This window comes from Mchenga conophoros, linkage group LG22, assembly GCF_057382185.1.
Source record: "Mchenga conophoros isolate Kocher_MC1m ecotype Shallow Benthic linkage group LG22, M_conophoros_male_GT1.1, whole genome shotgun sequence".
Lineage (NCBI taxonomy): Eukaryota > Metazoa > Chordata > Actinopteri > Cichliformes > Cichlidae > Mchenga > Mchenga conophoros.
The window spans coordinates 20,243,763-20,261,978 of record NC_140546.1 but is presented as its reverse complement, the minus strand read 5'-3'; the positions used below and the strand labels follow the sequence as shown (position 1 = coordinate 20,261,978).

The 18,216-nt window shown below is 41.1% G+C and overlaps 2 protein-coding genes across 7 annotated transcripts in view; one reads left to right on the top strand and one right to left on the bottom strand.

The window, feature by feature from the left end:
• Positions 1-6,960, top strand: part of kcnq4 (potassium voltage-gated channel, KQT-like subfamily, member 4) — a 55,530-nt gene extending 48,570 nt beyond the window's left edge. For 3 of the 4 annotated variants that reach the window (XM_085261640.1, XM_085261638.1, XM_085261637.1), the window contains 3 exons: positions 1,484-1,615; positions 2,507-2,645; positions 3,915-4,253. In XM_085261640.1, the coding sequence (XP_085117766.1) occupies positions 1,484-1,615; positions 2,507-2,645; positions 3,915-4,118 (475 nt within the window). In that variant the 3' untranslated portion in view covers positions 4,119-4,253. Of the gene's footprint in view, positions 1-1,483; positions 1,616-2,506; positions 2,646-3,914; positions 4,254-4,332 lie in introns of those variants that run through there. The other variant, XM_085261641.1, reaches the window with a different exon arrangement.
• A 191-nt stretch (positions 6,961-7,151) lies between these two features.
• Positions 7,152-10,112, bottom strand: cfap300 (cilia and flagella associated protein 300). 3 transcript variants are annotated; one of them, XM_085261644.1, is made up of 7 exons: positions 9,978-10,095; positions 9,787-9,868; positions 9,589-9,658; positions 9,313-9,470; positions 9,048-9,220; positions 8,896-8,962; positions 7,152-8,056 (listed from the first exon to the last, which is right to left on the bottom strand). In XM_085261644.1, exons 1-7 carry the CDS (start codon positions 10,085-10,087, stop codon positions 7,925-7,927), a joined length of 792 nt encoding a protein of 263 aa, XP_085117770.1. In that variant the 5' UTR covers positions 10,088-10,095; the 3' UTR covers positions 7,152-7,924. The 3 variants fall into 3 exon arrangements, with proteins under 3 accessions (XP_085117770.1, XP_085117769.1, XP_085117768.1); XM_085261643.1 differs by having other exon boundaries at positions 7,159-8,056; positions 9,966-10,112; XM_085261642.1 differs by having other exon boundaries at positions 7,162-8,056; positions 9,973-10,112.
• Between the last annotated feature and the right edge of the window lie 8,104 nt (positions 10,113-18,216).

Genomic DNA, 18,216 nt, shown 5'->3' with positions numbered 1-18,216 from the left:
GAGAGTCAGCATTTTGAAGAAATCCTTGGAGGATCCAAATCTAAGCCCACCACCCCCTCCCATCCTGTCTCAACCTTTTCTTTTACCCGCACCTGAGGCCCACCCTGGCAAAAAATCTGCACCTACCTGCAAAATAAGAAAAGATCGCCTGCAAAAATACCCCCAAACGCAGAAGTCATCAAGAAATAGAGTACTGCGAGAAGAGGAGGAGGAGGAGTGTGCTGACGGCTGCTTCGGCACCAGCTGCAGACCTCCACTCCTCCTCCTCGCGCTCCTCTTCTCCTTCGCTTGCACCTTCTCCCTTTCTTTGCAGGACGGTCACTATACAACACGCGGTCACTGGAAATGCAAGAGCTGCAGACCTCAACAAAGGTTACAGTGGTTATTACAGAAAATGACCCCTCGCGCAAGTTGAGATTTCACTGCTCGTGCATCGCCCACATGCGCACTTGTGTTGGTGTGTACATCAGCGAGCAGCAGCTACATTCATGTATGCATTTGTGCTATTACATTATTGTGTTTGTGCACACAGTTACCTATGCATGTGTGTTTTTTATTTCCCAAAACAGCTGAGCATTTCTGATTTCCGGCTTATTACAGCGACTCAGTCGTATGGGGTTGGAGAGATAGGATTGTCTCATTTAAAAAAAATCCCATCTTCCGTCCTTCTGCTTCCTTGCCTTTCCTTCCCTCATTCTCCCAAAACTCTCTTGACATGACGTGAAGGACAATCTATCACAGGGTGTGGAGAAAGCTTGGATGTGTAGCTGTGTCCAGCATGTCTAAGCTGACTAAGTGATAAGAAGGAAATTGAATGACCCATCCAACACAGAAAGCCTGGCGCGCACTCGCACCCATCCTCAAACTTTCCTCTGCTCTCTTCCCGTTATCTCTTGCACTCGCTCTGCTCCTTCCAGCGAAACGTCCGACCAGAACAGCTCTGGCGGCGCATGTTGTCATCGATGTGTTTGCTGCGTACAGTAGTGCTGGCTCGACAATCCTCGGTGTGTGACTCCCCCCACGCCGGGATGTGGATGGTGATGATGCATCCACTGGGAGCCGGAGCAGCTGTGGTCCACCAGTGGCTCCAGTGTGGCTGTCACACTGACAAAAGAGGAAGGGGGAGTGGGGGCTAGAGGCACGTGTGCGTGTGTTACCCGTTTCTGTCCGAAGAAAAGCTGAAACGGCAAATACTGATAAGGAAATGTCTCTGGGAGATGCTCTCATCGTCACAATATATCCACATGGTTTAGCAGGTTTGTGACTGTTACCATTATGCAGCTGTTTGTGAACGATAAGGTCACGCTGACTTTAATTAATCTTGTTATTGTCAAGGTGGGCTGCCTCATGTGATAGCCTCCCACCCCTGCATTCTTCCAAAAGTTCACTCAACCCCCGCTTGTGTGAGCGTGCGCTTTGAAGCCATCTAAAGGTGAACGGAGGAGCATTAACAGTGAGTTCTGTGTGTGTTGTCTGTGTGTAGGATCTTGAAGTTCCTTGTGGCCAAGAGGAAGTTTAAGGAGACACTACGCCCGTACGATGTGAAGGATGTCATAGAGCAGTATTCTGCTGGACACTTGGACATGCTGGGCCGCATCAAGAGCCTGCAGACCAGGTAGCTCTTTTAATTGTGTGTTTCATAGGAAGATATTTTTGTGAATCTGCTCTGAAGCACTCTTTAAAGCTCAACAAACAACATGTTATCTCTTGTTTATTTAACAAAAAAAAAGAAGAAAAATCAGTAGAAGAAGTGACTTGTGGCTCTATGAGGACAGTCTAGAAACTCACTGGCTTTTTGTGTCATGTTTTATCCTTTTAGGGTAATAATCAGTGTTTAGTCAGTCAGGTTCGGATTATGGAAAACATTTTATTTTGAGTGCAGATGAACTTAGGCCAAAAAAGCTAATAAAAAGAAAAAGTTGCATTACTCCTTTACTCTCTGCAAAGATGGTTTAACTGCATGAAGCCAAAGATACTCTGAACACAAAAACCCAAAATATGACTCTGATCCGGACCAAAATGGTTTGGTATCAGATCACAAAGATGTCCTGTTTGTGAACGTCAGAGGCAGCATTTCACAGAATCTGTTGCCTGATAGGCTATTTGGTTTTCGCCAAACATGTACTGCCATGAACTTTAACATTTAACATGCTAACTGACGCCTAGAGTCTGAGTCATAGCTCTGGTTTTTTTTTTGCATATGCTGGGATGTCCTTTCCTGGGGAGATTTCTTGTCTTGAATGTTTTCTACCTCTGAATAATCTTCCTCACTGTTGAAACATGGACCTCAGATTGTTTGGATGGCCTTGTAACCATTCCCCGATTGATGAGCAGCAACGACTGCTCGTTTGTGCAGCTGAACTGAGCTTGTTAAATTAAAGCACCTGAACTCAGTTGTGAAACTATTCACTTTCTCCATTGCCCTCCCATCAATCATGCTGAGCCAAAAAAAGTCTTGTAGTTTTTGGGTATTTACTCTTTATTATGGTTTATTTTTGTGAAAAAGGGTGGACCAGATAATTGGACGAGGAGCTGTTCAGCCAGATAAGAAGACACGTCCTGAAAAGGGAGAGAAGACACAGCCAGAACTGGACTCACTGGATGAGCTAAGCATGATGGGCCGTGTAGTCAAGGTGGAGAAACAGGTAATTCAATTCAATTCAATTCAATTTTATTTATATAGCGCCAAATCACAACAAAAGTCGCCTCAAGGCGCTTCATAGATACAGAGAAAAACCCAACAATCATATGACCCCCTATGAGCAAGCACTTTGGCGACAGTGGGAAGGAAAAACTCCCTTTTAACAGGAAGAAACCTCTGGCAGAACCAGGCTCAGGGAGGGGCGGCCATCTGCTGCGACCGGTTGGGGTGAGAGAAGGAAGACAGGATAAAGACATGCTGTGGAAGAGAGACAGAGGTTAATAACAGATATGATTCAATGCAGAGAGGTCTATTAATACATAGTGAGTGAGAAAGGTGACTGGAAAGGAAAAACTCAATGCATCATGGGAATCCCCCGGCAGCCTACGTCTATTGCAGCATAACTAAGGGAGGATTCAGGGTCACCTGGTCCAGCCCTAACTATATGCTTTAGCAAAAAGGAAAGTTTTAAGCCTAATCTTAAAAGCAGAGATAGTGTCTGTCTCCCGAATCCAAACTGGAAGCTGGTTCCACAGCCGAGGAGCCTGAAAACTGAAGGCTCTGCCTCCCATTTTACTTTTAAATACTCTAGGAACAACAAGTAGGCCTGCAGAGCGAGACCGAAGTGCTCTAATAGGATGATATGGTACTACAAGGTCATTAAGATAAGATGGGGCCTGATTATTTAAGACCTTGTATGTGAGGAGCAGGATTTTGAATTCAATTCTGGATTTAACAAGAAGCCAATGAAGGGAAGCCAAAACAGGAGAAATATGCTCTCTCTTTCTAGTCCCTGTCAGTACTCTTGCTGCAGCATTTTGGATTAGCTGAAGGCTTTTCAGTGAGTTTTTTGGACATCCTGATAATAATGAATTACAGTAGTCCAGCCTGGAAGTAATAAATGCATGAACTAGTTTTTCAGCGTCACTCTGAGACAGGATATTTCTAATTTTAGAGATGTTGCGCAAATGGAAGAAAGCAGTCTTACATATTTGTTTAATATGTGCTTTGAAGGACATGTCCTGGTCAAAAATGACTCCAAGGTTCCTCACAGTGTTACTGGAGGCCAAGGTAATGCCATCCAGAGTAAGAATCTGGTTAGATACCATATTTCTAAGATTTTCAGGGCCGAGTAATGGAGTAGAGTTTGATATATGAACAGTGGACCTGTTAAAGTGTGTTTTCTTTCTGTTCTGTAGCTCTCATGTGCTGTTAGGAAGTGATGAGATGTAGCTTACATGAGTGCCATTCATGTCTGTGTGTGTTTGTTCAGGTTCAGTCCATAGAAAACAAGCTGGACCTCCTGCTCAACTTTTACTCCCAGTGCCTGAAGAAAGGCTCGTCCAACTTTACCTTGTCCTCCCTCCTCGACCCCGACCTGACTTCTGACTACCACAGCCCCACGGACCAAAGAGACCTCTTCCCCTCTGCTAACACACTCAACATCTCTCAGTCTGAGAGCGGCAACTTGGAATGACAATGAGCTGACTGTTCAAACAAAGGCACAAACCCTTTACAGTATGTCTTCCTAAGGCTGTGTCCTCACTCAGCCTAAATGACTTCTCATCACTTCCTTTCATTTCAGTCTTCACTCTGCATCCCCCCTTTACTTTCCCCCTCGAGTGAACGTTTCCAGCCCGTGGCCAACAGATGGCTCCACCTGACAGGGAGCCACAGCCAAAGCTGCTCACCGCACACACCTCTGAACCCACTACTGTACATGAGGATGGAGATGAAGAAAGGACACGTGAACGACTAATACTTGACTACTGAACCACTCCCAGCCGCTCACTTCATGCTATATACATCGATGCCTAATTTAAAGCTGTAGATAATCGGTGCGGTTCACTGAAGTTTTTTAAAGTTTTAGAGAAATCTTTTGTCCACACCATCAGTTTTCATCAGACACTGATTTGTCTGTGATTACTTTGATAATTTAGGATGGCATCACAGCTCTTGAGTAGCACCAAAGGAGTTGAGACAAGGTGCTCCTGTGGAAAAGGGGAGAATCTCTCAGGCTCGACTGACAGCCACCAGACTCCAGTGGTATCATCTGAACAAAAGGAAGGGGTTAAACGTGTAAATCCTGCTTTAATTGCCCAAACTACACACATGAAACAGAGTTAGGAGAATGTGTTGGACTGGTGTGTATACAGTACATTACTCCTTAGAAGTTTGGTCTCCAACAAGCCCACATGCAAAAAAAACAACAGAGAAAGAAAGAAAACAACCCACACACATCCCTGTTTGACTGAAATAAGGAATGCTCGTACTTGTTTAGAATTTAATAGAGCCAAAATGTTCTTTAACAGGCTTTCAAATGCCACTTATCTCAGTAACCTGTATTTAAATTTAAACCCGCCCTTTAAAACTTGCTGTCTTGCAGCCCACGTTCCCGGCACGCATGCTCCTCAGACCAGATGGGGAAAAAAAATGAGAATTTCATGGACAGGAAAGCGTCACTTTCTCCAGAGCTTCCTGTCACTCACCCTTACCTTCAGGTCAGCTGCTTCAGGCAGTCTGCAGCGCCCGCTCTTAACTCTCACTGGGACATTTTGACCCAGTTTGGCGCAGTTTTGTTAAACATCGAATCCTGAAACGCATCCAGGTCAAATGCATGAATTTCCTTACCCGGATGAACGCTTGTGTGCTGGGAAACGGTTACAGCCTTACAGCCTCAGCTTGCAGCCGGCGCACTCTCTTTGTCTTTTCTGGTTTCTTTCTCGTTGCCCTTTTGCGCTCTAAATGCTCTCTGCTGATGGAAAAAACTGGAGAGTGCACAAATGCACACACATACACACATATATGAAAGTCCTTTTTACTTAAATACTCTGGCACTTGATGAATCTTTTGTTTTGATTTCTTTACTGTAATTGTGTTCATGCACTCGATTTCATGTAACCTAGAAGAGAGGATGTTTTTTAACGATTTCGGTTGTGAATGCAGGATTTAAGTTAATATATTTAATTAAGCTAGATATGATTGTTCAATTAATGTAGCATTTTATTTTCAAGTTAAATCATGGTTCACACGCACGAATTGCAGAGATCATATGTATTATATATATATACTTTTTTTTTTAATGTTTTCGTTTAATTGACTGAGAAAACATCCATCTTGCTGTATTTGGCCAGTAAAAACACGTCTTCTGTCCCTGTAAATCATTCATTCATTTGTTCCGGTCACGCCAGTTGACTCAGGTGCTCCACTTTAGACTTACACAGTGAATGTACTTCCTCGCACGGTCCTTTTAGATCTGTTTATGGTCTGTTGCTCTTGCTGCCATGAGGAATAAAATGGCACTATGAGCTTGCAGTTTTGCTCTCATTTAATTCACGGAGAGGCGCTCGGTAGCTTTATTACGTGGCCTAGATTATAGAAGAGGTGCCTATTTATTAGAGGCATTATTAAACTGAACAGTGCCACCGTCACTTTATTGTCAGCATTATGAAAATGTCTGCGAGATCTCTGTACTGCATGTTGTTTGTTTCGTGGTAGCCCCAGTATTAGAAGACCAACTTAAAGGATGTAAAACCTAGAGTTAAGACAGGAAAGGAAATTACCTGTGCCTTCTACTCCCTCGTTCTATCGTAAGCCCGCTTCGAAGAGACGTGTTTAACTGAAATCACGCGAGGATGGTCACATGCTACGTTACCGCAAAACGTCAAGATTGTTCTAAAGATTTGTTCTGACTGCTGTAAACTTTGGTATATTTGAGAATTTTGCTGAATGTTCGGGACATCGTTGTACCTAACAGGTCCTTATTGCATCGACACCCTTTCTGTATTAGATGTGGAGGCTGGAGGCATGGACATTTGTGTCGTTGCAGGAGTCTCTGCTGTCATGTCTTCTCTCATAAGCATGTCACGTAGCTCAGAATGGCTTCCACACAACTACCTCTGAGGCCACTAGGGGGCGCTAGTCTAGAAACCCGAGTATGAGAAACTTTAACTGTCTGACTGAATGCTATGCATGACTCAATCTGCACGTTCTTTTTTCATGTCTTCTTCATGATGCCCATCTTTCACTGTCTTGCTGCCATCCGACATTCCAGCATCGCTCTGTAGCGTCTCTATTTGTCTGAACTGTCGTTAAAGTGAAACTCAAACTGATCAAGCAATAAGAAAACTGAACAAAGTCTTCCAACTCTAATTGATGTGGCTACTGGTTGAATGAAACATGGCGCTGATTTATTTTCTAATCTAATGAGCACCTCCATTTGATCCTTTTAGGAGATGCAACAACAACAACAACATCTGCTGGAGATGAAATTGGATCACTTGACTAATTATTAATTTATTAAAGCTCTTTGGACTGTTTGCTGTTGGGTGTCTTTTATCTGGAAATAATACAAATTTTCAAAAGGAACTATAAAAATGCTTAAAATTCTGTTTCAAGATAAAAATGATACTCAACGTCTGCCAACAAACGTGGAAAAAGAGCTGCTACTCAACTCCCTGAAGGCTCCGATGTACATCATCCACACTCAAACTTCAAATTATTTCAGCCTTCCAGTAGGTGGCGCATGACAAAAGCAACATATACCTTAGGTAGAAATGAAATGGAGCTAAAAAATAATAATAAATACAAGAAATAAGTCAATTTATTCAAGACTTTCTGAGACAAGATTGTTTAAAGGTGAATATCTGACCAAAAAAACAATGTATTTAAAATATTGACATCCTTATTTAGATGTTTATCTCCAAACATTCAGCTGCAAAGACACACTTTTAGTAAATTGTATGTGACAGGATTAAAACATTTTATTGCACAGTTTACACTCAAAACAGGGAACTGGTCTTCAGCTGCTTTCCTCATGGGAAGAAAACTGAAAATGTCTGATAGCCTGTATATAAAAGATGGATGTAGCCTCCAACGATGTCATCCACTGATTTGTGGACTCCCGTTTTGAGCATTTTGACTGTCACCATCTTGCTGTTGGAGACTTTACCTAAAAATATATAGTCTTTTTTTTTTTTTTAAAGGACCTTAATTTACAAAATGGAAATCATGCTGTATTCAATGAAGCTAGTAGAAATTGAGACTATAAAGTCACCATGGAAGAGTTTCCTGAGGTCATAAATGACTGCAACAGTAATATTTGTTTGCTCACTGGCTTCTATACAATTGCCCCCTCCCACCAAGAATGCAGGGTCAAGGCACTTTAACATTTGCCTTACTTTTCAGACCCATAGGAGATGCCCATCTTTTATATACAGTCTATTATGCATACATAGTGAGCAGCAGGAAATCAGCAGGTTTTCTATTTCCAGTTCTTTGCTGTCACACTGTGAAGTTGCCCACACCGTAGAAGTGACAGAACAAAGTCACGTGACGTTTATAAGGGTCGACAATCAAATAGGCAAATGTCTGCTCCTCCTCTCGCACCCCAGGGAAACATCGGCCAGACTCGTCCTACAGACGATAAAATTATGTGGTTAACACATGTGGGAACAACACGTCTCTGATTTGTCTCAATCTGTCTCAAGAATGCACTCACTTTATTAGGCATGCCTGTTCATCCGCTCGTTAGCGGATAAGTGTAATCAGCCAATCACACGGCAGAAAATGCAATTAGGCATATAGAAATGAACTGAATGTACTGAAGTTCAAACTGAGCATCAGAATGGAGAAGAAAGGTGATTTAAGAGACTTTGAACGTAACATAGCGTGGCCAGACTGCTCTTGATTTCTGCTGCTACATTCAAATGGTGAGGTCAGAATCTGGTATTAACAACATGAGAGCATGGATCCGTCCAGCCTTGTATCAACATGCTGTTGGTGGGGTAATGGTGAGGGGAATATTTTCTTTGGTTACTTTGTGGCCCCCCCCAGTGCCAACTGACCATTGTTTATAAATGCCACAGCCTACCTGAGTATTGTTACCGAGCATGTCTATCTGTTAATGTTCACCGTACTTAAATATCATCAGATCTCAATCCAGTTGAACACCTTTCGGATGTGCTATCAGGTCAATACAGACAAAAATCTCAGAGGAATGTTTCAGATATGCCTAAAAAGGTGTACTTGACATCAAATAAAATTATCTGTGAACTTTAATATAAAATATAGCTGTAAGTGAATATAAGTCTATGTACTGTCAGTACATGCATGTTTACGTCGTATGTTAATCCTCCCCCTAATACTCGCTTTTCTAAAATGACTAGCTTCTTATTTAGACTAACTTTATGAGCAGCACAACATTTTCTCTACATTTCACGGGGGAACAGGCAGACACTGAACCAGGGACTTACAAAGGCACAAACTTTGAGCACTTTGGAGACAACGGCGATCTTTTTCGTCTCTGGGTCCTTCTGCACACTGCGAAACAAATGCATCAAAATCTCACCATTAGGTCATGACTCATTTATGCATATAAATAAACATGGAGCCAGATGCTTCTCACCTGATCAGATCTTTGTATATTTGCTTCGTGGTGCTGATGTAAGGATCAATGGTGTCTTCATACTGACAGAGCTCACCCCCAAGACACAGGTGCTTGAAGAGGCTAAACAGAAACTCTCCCCGCTCCTCCCTCCCAACCACATAGTAGTGCTCAGACTTCTCGTCCCGCAACATCTGGAACAACCAAAGAGGTCATGAACTGGCTCAAAGTTAATAAAAACAACAAAATAAAATAAAGTAAAAAAGAAAAAAAAGATGAGAGTCACCTGTCGGAGTTCATCATAGTCAGGGTAGACATCATGAAAGCATTTAACTACATGCCCAGTGGGCCTCAAGATGCCGCAAGAATAAATTGGATCAAACAGCTCCATGGAGACCTTAGTGCAAGGCGTGGGCTCCACACTGACAGACACCATTGGCTTGTCTGCAACACACACACACACACACGAAAAAAAAAAAAAAATCTGAAGAGACCTGACTGCAAAAACTGGAGCAGATGAGAGCAATTTCCTGATATCAGTGATGAAAGGTACATGACATACCAAGAGGCACCCAGACTCCAGCCTCCATCTTTCTCAGGCTGGACAGCACCTCAGGGTCTCTGAAGAAACACTGAGCACACACGGAGGGGGGTTCAAAAGTGACCAAACACACCAAGACGCCTTTTCATCGTTTTAATCAGTCACATTGGGTTTGACAAAGCAGCATTACATTTTTATATTTTAATCCTAGAGACGTACCAGAGCAAACTTTTCACTGCAGTAAGGGGAGAAACTGTGGTCAAAACTGAACGACTGAGCGGAAATCCTCCCCAGCATGGACCTGAATGTAACAAACAACCATCAGAGAGCATCCAACAGGTAGCAACACCGCAGATAAACAAAGGAAGAGGATTTTTCTTTTGTTTTTTAGGCTTAACTTCTTACGTCACCATTTCATCAACCGTGCCAAGGTGTCTTTGTCTTGTAGGAAAGAAAACGTCTTAGTGCGAAGAGCGTTAAAAGAAAAAGTCTGCTCAAACGCGTATTTTTCTTCGTCCATGTTTACTCTTTAATTGATCGTTAAGGGAAACACGAAGGCTTGCTCCTTTTCCATAAACGAGTGCAGGCCAATCAGCGACAGGTGTCCTCACGACCAGCCAATAAACTTCCTGTGTAGTGACTTGCCCCCCCCCCCCCCCCCCCCCAATCTAAGGTTTGTTTCGTTTACTTGTTGCTTTGGCAACGGACTCCCGTGACATCCCAAATTGGACTGGAAGCTTCTTTTTTACGGAATAAAGCCAAATACTGTGCAAATTACATCAACAAAAAAGAAAATGTATATTTTATGCTCGTTTATGAAACACACTCAAAAAAGGCCCAATTAAATGCAATAAAATTATCTAAAAAAATAAATAAAAATCTGCCCATTTTCTGTCTAATTTTGAACACAAAACAATGTAAAATTACGATATTAAATTTTATAGAATCTGGTTAAAAGAAATGTAACTGATAAGTATACATTCAATTTAATCTAATAAATCTGTTTTTGTATATATCCAATTGCATTTACTCAAAATTATTGATTCATATTTATTTTATTTCTTATTTATTTTATTTTTTAATTTTTTAGCTTGGAGTGTAAAATTCACGCAGTTAATAAAAAAGACAAGCAGCTGTGAGGGGAACCCCTGTTTTTATTTTTTCCTGTTGCAGATACTACATAATAGTTATGACAATTACTAGCTGTTGTAGTTCACACTGTAAACATCTTCTTTTTATGTACACATACATATTAGATAGAACAGTAAAAATGTGGTAATGAACTTGGGGTAATGGAAAAGATGATCATGCTCCGCATCAAATACGTAACATTAGTTCACGTTAATAATGAAAATAGTTATTTGTACTTTTAAATTTGTACATTTAAAATTAGACTTTTCAAGAATAAAATTTTTAAAATAATTTATTTTTAAAAAACCACATAATTGTGTAAAAAAATGTCGTAAAGCATATTTTTTGTCATATTTTGGCAGGCCATCCTCTCCTATCAGCCACAAGAGGGCGACATTATCCGGCTGCGAAAACGCTCCGCACGCCTGCTGTGCTGCGTCAATCGTGTTCCCACGTCAGTGTTCCTGTGTTACCGTCTCCACGACTGTCTTATTTATGCTTCTGGATTTGTTTCCTCCTTCTCTATCTCCTATAGAAATGGCAAACATGGAACTGTTAGTTTTTCAGGGTAATAAACTCGTGTTACAGTGCAGTGAGATCACAGTTTATTACTGAATGTGGAAACAGCTGTTGACAAACGAATTTAAATTTAAAGTCTGGTACTTTTGTAACGGGTTTCAAATGATAAGAAACACCAGTGACACTGACATGAATCTATCAGTATGAGGATGAACTCCCGCTGTCGGCTGTTTAATGGGATTTGCTGATGAGGACGCTGTGATGCCGTCCAAAGAGAAAGCAGACTTTATTTCCATGACATTTGTCAACACAAAATGTAAATTCCTCTTTCCTGGTTTTGTTAACTTATTCCTCATTCTGTCATTTTCCTTTCTCAACTTCTCTTTTTTCCTTTCTGCATACTCGGTTAATTCCAAAAAACAACCTTTCAAAATGTTCCCTGTAAATTTCACAATCTGGCAGGAACACCTGGGGCACCACAAAGGCGAGGTGCCATTTAACATATACCCTACATGCCATTTTTGGACGTCACATTCAAAGAATCTTCTAGGGAAAAAAAGAAAAACAATCCTAGGAAGGTCTTACTAAGAACCCTACAAACTTCTTCCTGGCACCAATACTTATTTCGTTACTAACATTCCCAACATTCCAGGATGTGCTATCCTTTTGGTCCACATTCCAGTGCAGGACACCGTATCCCTCTAAGAGAGGATATGGGGACACCCTTCCTGGAGACAGGATAAGATAATGTTGTGTCTTTATTTTTTATTTGCCACGGTCTCACGAAGCATACAGGGAGACGGCTGATAAATCTGAGGAAGGAAATGAATACCATTTTAAAGAAAACACTTCAACATATCCTAAGGGTTAATGTTTTTAAAAATTATGGTATTTTTGAATTAGTTTCATTTGGTGACACAGTGGTTAAAAACTAGTCCTGTGAGCCTGACCACTCTATGAAACCTCATTAGCCATACAGGTTTAGCTTTAGACCATCCTTAAAAATAATGATGATAAATGGAGCATTAAACTGAGCCATAGTTAAATATCATGTTGTCATAATGAAAACACACAGCCGGGGGATAATTCGGTGTGTCTAGACAGTGACAAGCTCAGAGAACAGGATGCAGGATGGGACCAAAATGGGGCCAAATTACATCCCAATGAATGGATTGGAGGAGACAGAAAATTATGCCAAATTGCTGTTTTGACACTGTACAGCCAGGGAATAACATAACATAACTGATTCAGGTTACTAAAATAAAAGAATTATTCTCATTTTCAGCTGATTGCTTTGTAGTAATTATGCCTGATTTCTGCTCATTAGATCTATCGGGATCAAAACACTGCAGCCTGGCAAACACGAGGCCCAAGCAGGTGAGACGATGTAAGAACTGAGAAATGTTGGGAGGCGAGTTCAGTCTTTCCACGCAGATTCAGAGGCAGATATGAAGGATACGAGGAGATCCCTCACTGTAGTTCTGCTCAGTAAGGACAAGGCTGATACTCTGAAGTCAATTTTTAACACTGTTGTTAATATTTAATGATGATTGATGATTTTACCCACTAAAATCATCATTTGCGTCCTTGAGCTTTCTCTTTACCCATGACAGATATTCTAAAATGTTTATGTAATTGTGTAAGAAATTATGTTTCATAAACTATTTTCACTGCTTTTGTGGGCATGCAGTGGCTAAACAATGGAAAGTGAGCTCATTAAATAAACTGAAGTTTTATTAAAAATCAATAATCATAATAATATGTACATACATAGTGATACCACAGCACAGTGAATGAATAAACTAATATGTATTTCCTGCTTTTTGCCTTTTCTTCTTCTTCACTTACACCCATGTCAGGATATAATGAAGACAATCTGCTTTCAATATATCGAGCATTATATAATAGTATTAAATTCTAGCATGCATGTTGCATGTTGATACCTACCGTTAGTGAATAAATCATAAGAAAAATACAATTATCTATTTATTTTATACATTTTCTTTTGATTTTCGGTTTCCCTGATAAGTTGCTTAGTGGGAAGTAGTTTATACTGGAGAAAATCTCATCAGTAACACTAAATCCCTGTGCAGCTTATTGTGATTTTCTCAGCACAGTGTTTCCCTTTAGATCAGATTACCCATTCTTCTGTCTTCTGATTAGCTGTCTCTTGCAGTCAGGTTTAAAAACTAGTTATGTGGGGTTCATGTGCTCAGGATAAGCCCTGTCTTTGACTCAAAGTCAAGCCCTTTAACACTGACCTATGAATCATTCACTCAAGAGATGAATCAGTGTTGAATCTACACATAAAACACAAATTAGCAAAGTGTCCAAAGATACAATTTTAAAGTGGATCTTTAGGCACTTTGTTACTCACAGCCTGTTGGGAAAAAAAACAACACATAATTTGTTCTCGTTACTTTAGTTGAATGTACAAAAAATGCTCCAGAAAACAAAGTTCGACAAGCATAACATTTTATTTTTCCATCAGTGAAGTTATTCTCAAGGAGCCATTATCCCAAAACTTAATGGTCTTAACCTGAAAAAAACAAAACAAAAGAGGAAACTGGACAAGTAGAAGAGAAAAGAAGAAAACTATTTACAGCGGATAAACAGTATCTGAAAGTCATGACCTGAAAAAAATAAAAATCCAGCAAAGATCGGACACAAGACCTGAGAGATGCATCCTTTCAGTTTGGTATGTCAAATTATACAAGAGCTGGATTTATGGAGTGATCAATCCAAATGTAATCCCCCCCCCATAAATCTAACAATAATAAGTTTACAGCCATGTGTGAAACATGGTGGAGGCTCTATCATGGTCTGAGCACTGCATTTTCACCAGGGGAGAGCTTGTCAAAACACACTGCCAATGCAGTAAAAGCATATGCATGCTTATGTAACAGTGATAAAGTCTTACATAAGCATAGGAGTGGCTAAAACTTTTGCATGATGCTGCATACACAAGGCAGTAAAGTAAAGAAAGAAAAAAAATCACAATAGGTCCAATTTATTCTGCTTTCACATCAAAAGCATGACAGCAATCCGGTCGTTAAGTCTGATGTCACTAGTCGTGTCTGGGCCTAAACTCCGCTGCAGGTCCATATATCAAACGATCACTGTGGCATTACTGAGAGTTGAAAAACTGTCTAAAGTCTTTCATCTTTAATAAAATGATCAGCGTTCTGCTCTACCAGGTGTAACAATTGAGTCCAGGCATCCATGAAAACGGAATTTATGACATTTAACGGAGTTGGAAGTTAGCAGGAAGTTAGCTCGCTAGCTTCTATCTAAATACAATATAGCATGTCCTGACTGCGGGGTTTTGGAAACAAAGTAAAACGTACAGCTCTGCTATCACTTCCAACGTAAATGAAGACGGAAAACTAAACAGCAGTGACGTTTGTAGGGTTACTGAAGTTTGGCTAGCTGGTATATAATAATGTGCTACATGACCGCTAGCGACACAGCTATGTTAGCATAATATAAACAAGCTAACTTTTTTTCCACTGGATAAAAGTTAACGTGAGTGTTCTCGGTGGTCAGGAACAAATATAATCGCATGGCAGGATGCTTTAAAAGGACCGAACTTCAGCCAGGAGAACAACTGAGATAATCCATCCACAATACGAGGTTAGTCATTCATATACTGCTGCATGGGCTGTAGTTACATCCTAAGGTTTTAAAAACTGAGCTTAAATAAATGATTAGCGGTAATAAAAGCCGAGGGAGGTCAACAGTGATCACTGACTGTTTTAGGAGCTTTTTGAGATTAAATAGAAGAAAATACAAAACATTAAACATGTTAACAACACAAAAGCCATATTAAACGCAGACTACTTTAGGCCCAGAAGTAGGATTCATCACGTCATCACTTAACAACCGGATAGAAGAATCCCTGAAAAGAGGGACTCTTTCTTATCTGTGCCTTCACAACTGAGCAAGAGGCTACTGTAACACATAGTTATTCACCATGCTCCATGCTCACTGTGCCTGGGAATATGAAAGTGTTGTGGAGCGGGAGATGTTTTGAACGACAGTGACACAAAGCAAACGAAGACAGATACAAAAAGTTAAAGATCAAGTGCTTGAAATGCTAACAACATTTTGAAAGCCAGCGTTGTGTGAAGCCTCTGTGGCAGCAGCGTGCTCAGTCTCCACGTCGTGTGCTGCTGAACTGAGCTAGCCTGATATGGACTCAGTGATGGCCATGTTTCCTATTCCCAAAACATACTGCAAAAGGAAAAAAAAAAACTCCAGCTCACAAAGAAAGACATGAACATTTGCTTTAGTTACAGAATGCTCGTATTGACGAAACAGCACTGTTGAAACAAAGTAATCGAAAGAAAGGGCTGTGCCCAGACTTGGAGAACAATGGAAAAATGCTGCTGGAGTATCTTGATAATAATGAATCACTATCTGAAGCTTTTCCTGATGATGTCATGGCGTAACTGAGCTCTTTTGATTCTGTTCAGGGTCAGTCAGCACAAGTTGGGAGTCCCAAAGGGATCTTAGTTATTCTCAGTCACTCAGCACAGCTGCTGCGTGTGTGCATGGCATATTGTGATGCTGTGGAGCAGCATCGTTCATGTCAACATTAAATACAGCAACTATACCCGAACGCCGTGATTTATCACTGTTAGTTCAGCCGTCATAGATTTAACATTTGTATCTGGCTCATTCTTTAGTGGCAAAAGTTTGTTTTCCTAAAATCATTTTAAATCATTTCAATTAAAGTTATGAATCTATTCACCATCGGGTTTTTACACAGCTCTGAGCATCTATGGAAAGACACATGCGAGCACAGCTTTTATTTTTATTGCTCTTGCCTCATCGGACAAACCCAGAAACCTGAACTACTTCCGACCATCTTCCTGTGAGAACACTCTCTTCTTTTACTTTCCTTCTTCACTGAGTGCATTTAAGAGATTCTGGGATTCCTAAAGGAGCCATGTAGGGGCATGTCGAGGTGGAGGACTAAATCAGAGAAGAGACAAGAGGGATAGAGGAGGGGTGGGGGGCTACAGACATAAAAATCTTGCTAAGATAAGACCTTCACCAGTGTGCCTGCCCTTTAGCGTGTGTCTGATCATATCTGTGGATTGTCTGTTCTGAGGCTCCTCACCACACTCGCTTTAACTCAGCGCTGTCAGCAACTCAAAACCTACTGATGGATAACAGGTGGAGTCATCAGATAGCGATGGTCCCTGGGGAGCAGTGGCTATGGTCTCTTAACAGGATTAATGTGGTGGTTTAGCAGACAATGAGGTTTCAGCTGTGCAAAGGTGAGAAGTCAGAATCATTAGATGCAACATAAGTGAACCTTGCAGCTCTGTGAACCTGCAGAGATAATTATCAGTTGATTCCCATTCTGAGGTTCTGAAAGTATAATTTGCTTTCACCTCAGTATGACAAAGGTAATAATCTGCTAATACACCTCTGCTGGTTTCAGCACAGTCCTTCTACAAGTGTCTGGTCTTCACTCGTTACTCTGGCTCAGGAGTTTACTCTGTTTCTCTCTGCCATCCACCTCACATCACCTTTCTTCTGTTTGACAGCCATCCATTGGCCACTTTCACTGATGAAATTCCTCTTAATTCCAGGAACTCTCCAGTATGCGACACCCTTAGTGACACAGACATCAACTTCTTCTTCTTCCAGCTTTTATCTCACCCGATCCCTAGCATCCTCTTCTGTCACACCAACTCTCTGCATGTCCTCCTTTCCTACGTTTCATGAACCTCCTTTGTGGTCTTCCTCTTCTCCTCCTTCAGCACCCTTTGTCCAAATATATCCACCATCCCATGAAACTGCACAACCAGAGGTGTTCCTCTGATATATTCATTTCTTGTACCTCACAATGAAAATCTTAATCTGCAGCTCAACCTCCTGTCTTTTTTTTTTTTTTTTATTACTGTACTTCAGGTCAATATTATAATCCTTGATGGCAAACATTTGAATACCAAGCTGATGTCATTTTCCGTTTACATCATTTGAGTTTCAAGCTGATGACTGAACTTGTTCCTCCTCTCTCTTGACATTTATGAGACTCCCTTCTTATCCCAGTTCTCCACTGTTTGGCCTGTTTGCGCCCGCATCTCCGTGTTTATGCCCCATGTGCAGTTGCCTAACACAGAACATGAAGCTGAATGTTCCAGGAATGTAACCTCGAGTCTTTGCCAACTTGTTGTAGCCTCTGACGGAGACAATCTTGCTTCTGTGACACTGACAACTAATGACAAGCTCGTACTGTACTGCTGCCTGCCTGGCATATGTTGATGTTTGTGTGATTATTTTACAAGCTCACTGGAAGTGAAGCTCCATGCCGTCCTGTTGTGCTTTAATACGAAATATGAAAAACTTGCTAAATTCTGAGAAAGGAGTGGGAGACATGTACAGAGATAAAATTACCAGAGAATGTCTAATTGACAGGTTTGTAGCTTGAACCCATCCGCTGGAACGTTGAAGACAATATAATTACACTGCAAAGCAAGACACAAGTAGGCAAGCTTCTTCATGTTTCTCGTGCACGGGAGAGAACCGGACAGGCACCGTTCCTTCGCTTGACCCCAGTTGCTCTCGTCCGTTCTCCCGTACCACTGTTCTTTTATTGAGGTTACATGAATATGCATAAGTTCATTAACATATGACGTCTACATACACACAAAGAGTACCTTGCCTGTGTGTGTGTGTGTGTGTGTGTGTGTGTGTGTGTGTGGACTGCTGATCAAAGGGTCAAACATCCTTGGTCAGGAAGAGGGTAGCCTCCCCCTCACCCTAGATGGTTCATCCTAGATAACACGGTGAGGAAGTCCTGCAGTTCATCTAAACAAAGAGCACTTAGACTAGAACAGACGCAACTACGTTAATCCTACCATAAAACAATAAGACACGGTATGACCTCTCATGCTCCCAAAGTGCTGTCTAATACACACAAAGTTTGCAGACTATCAAGGATCAAAACCTCTACCAATCTACAACTAATTACAAAACTCTAAG

What these genes read in the sequence shown, in the direction of transcription:
- cfap300 (XM_085261644.1), bottom strand. Translation starts at nt 10,087, where the DNA reads ATGGACGAAGAAAAATACGCGTTTGAGCAGACTTTTTCTTTTAACGCT. An exon ending in GCAGTGAAAAGTTTGCTCTG is followed by an intron (nt 9,659 to 9,786) that starts GTACGTCTCTAG and finishes GTGTGTGCTCAG; the next exon opens with TGTTTCTTCAGAGACCCTGA. An exon ending in TGGAGTCTGGGTGCCTCTTG is followed by an intron (nt 9,471 to 9,588) that starts GTATGTCATGTA and finishes TGTGTGTTGCAG; the next exon opens with ACAAGCCAATGGTGTCTGTC.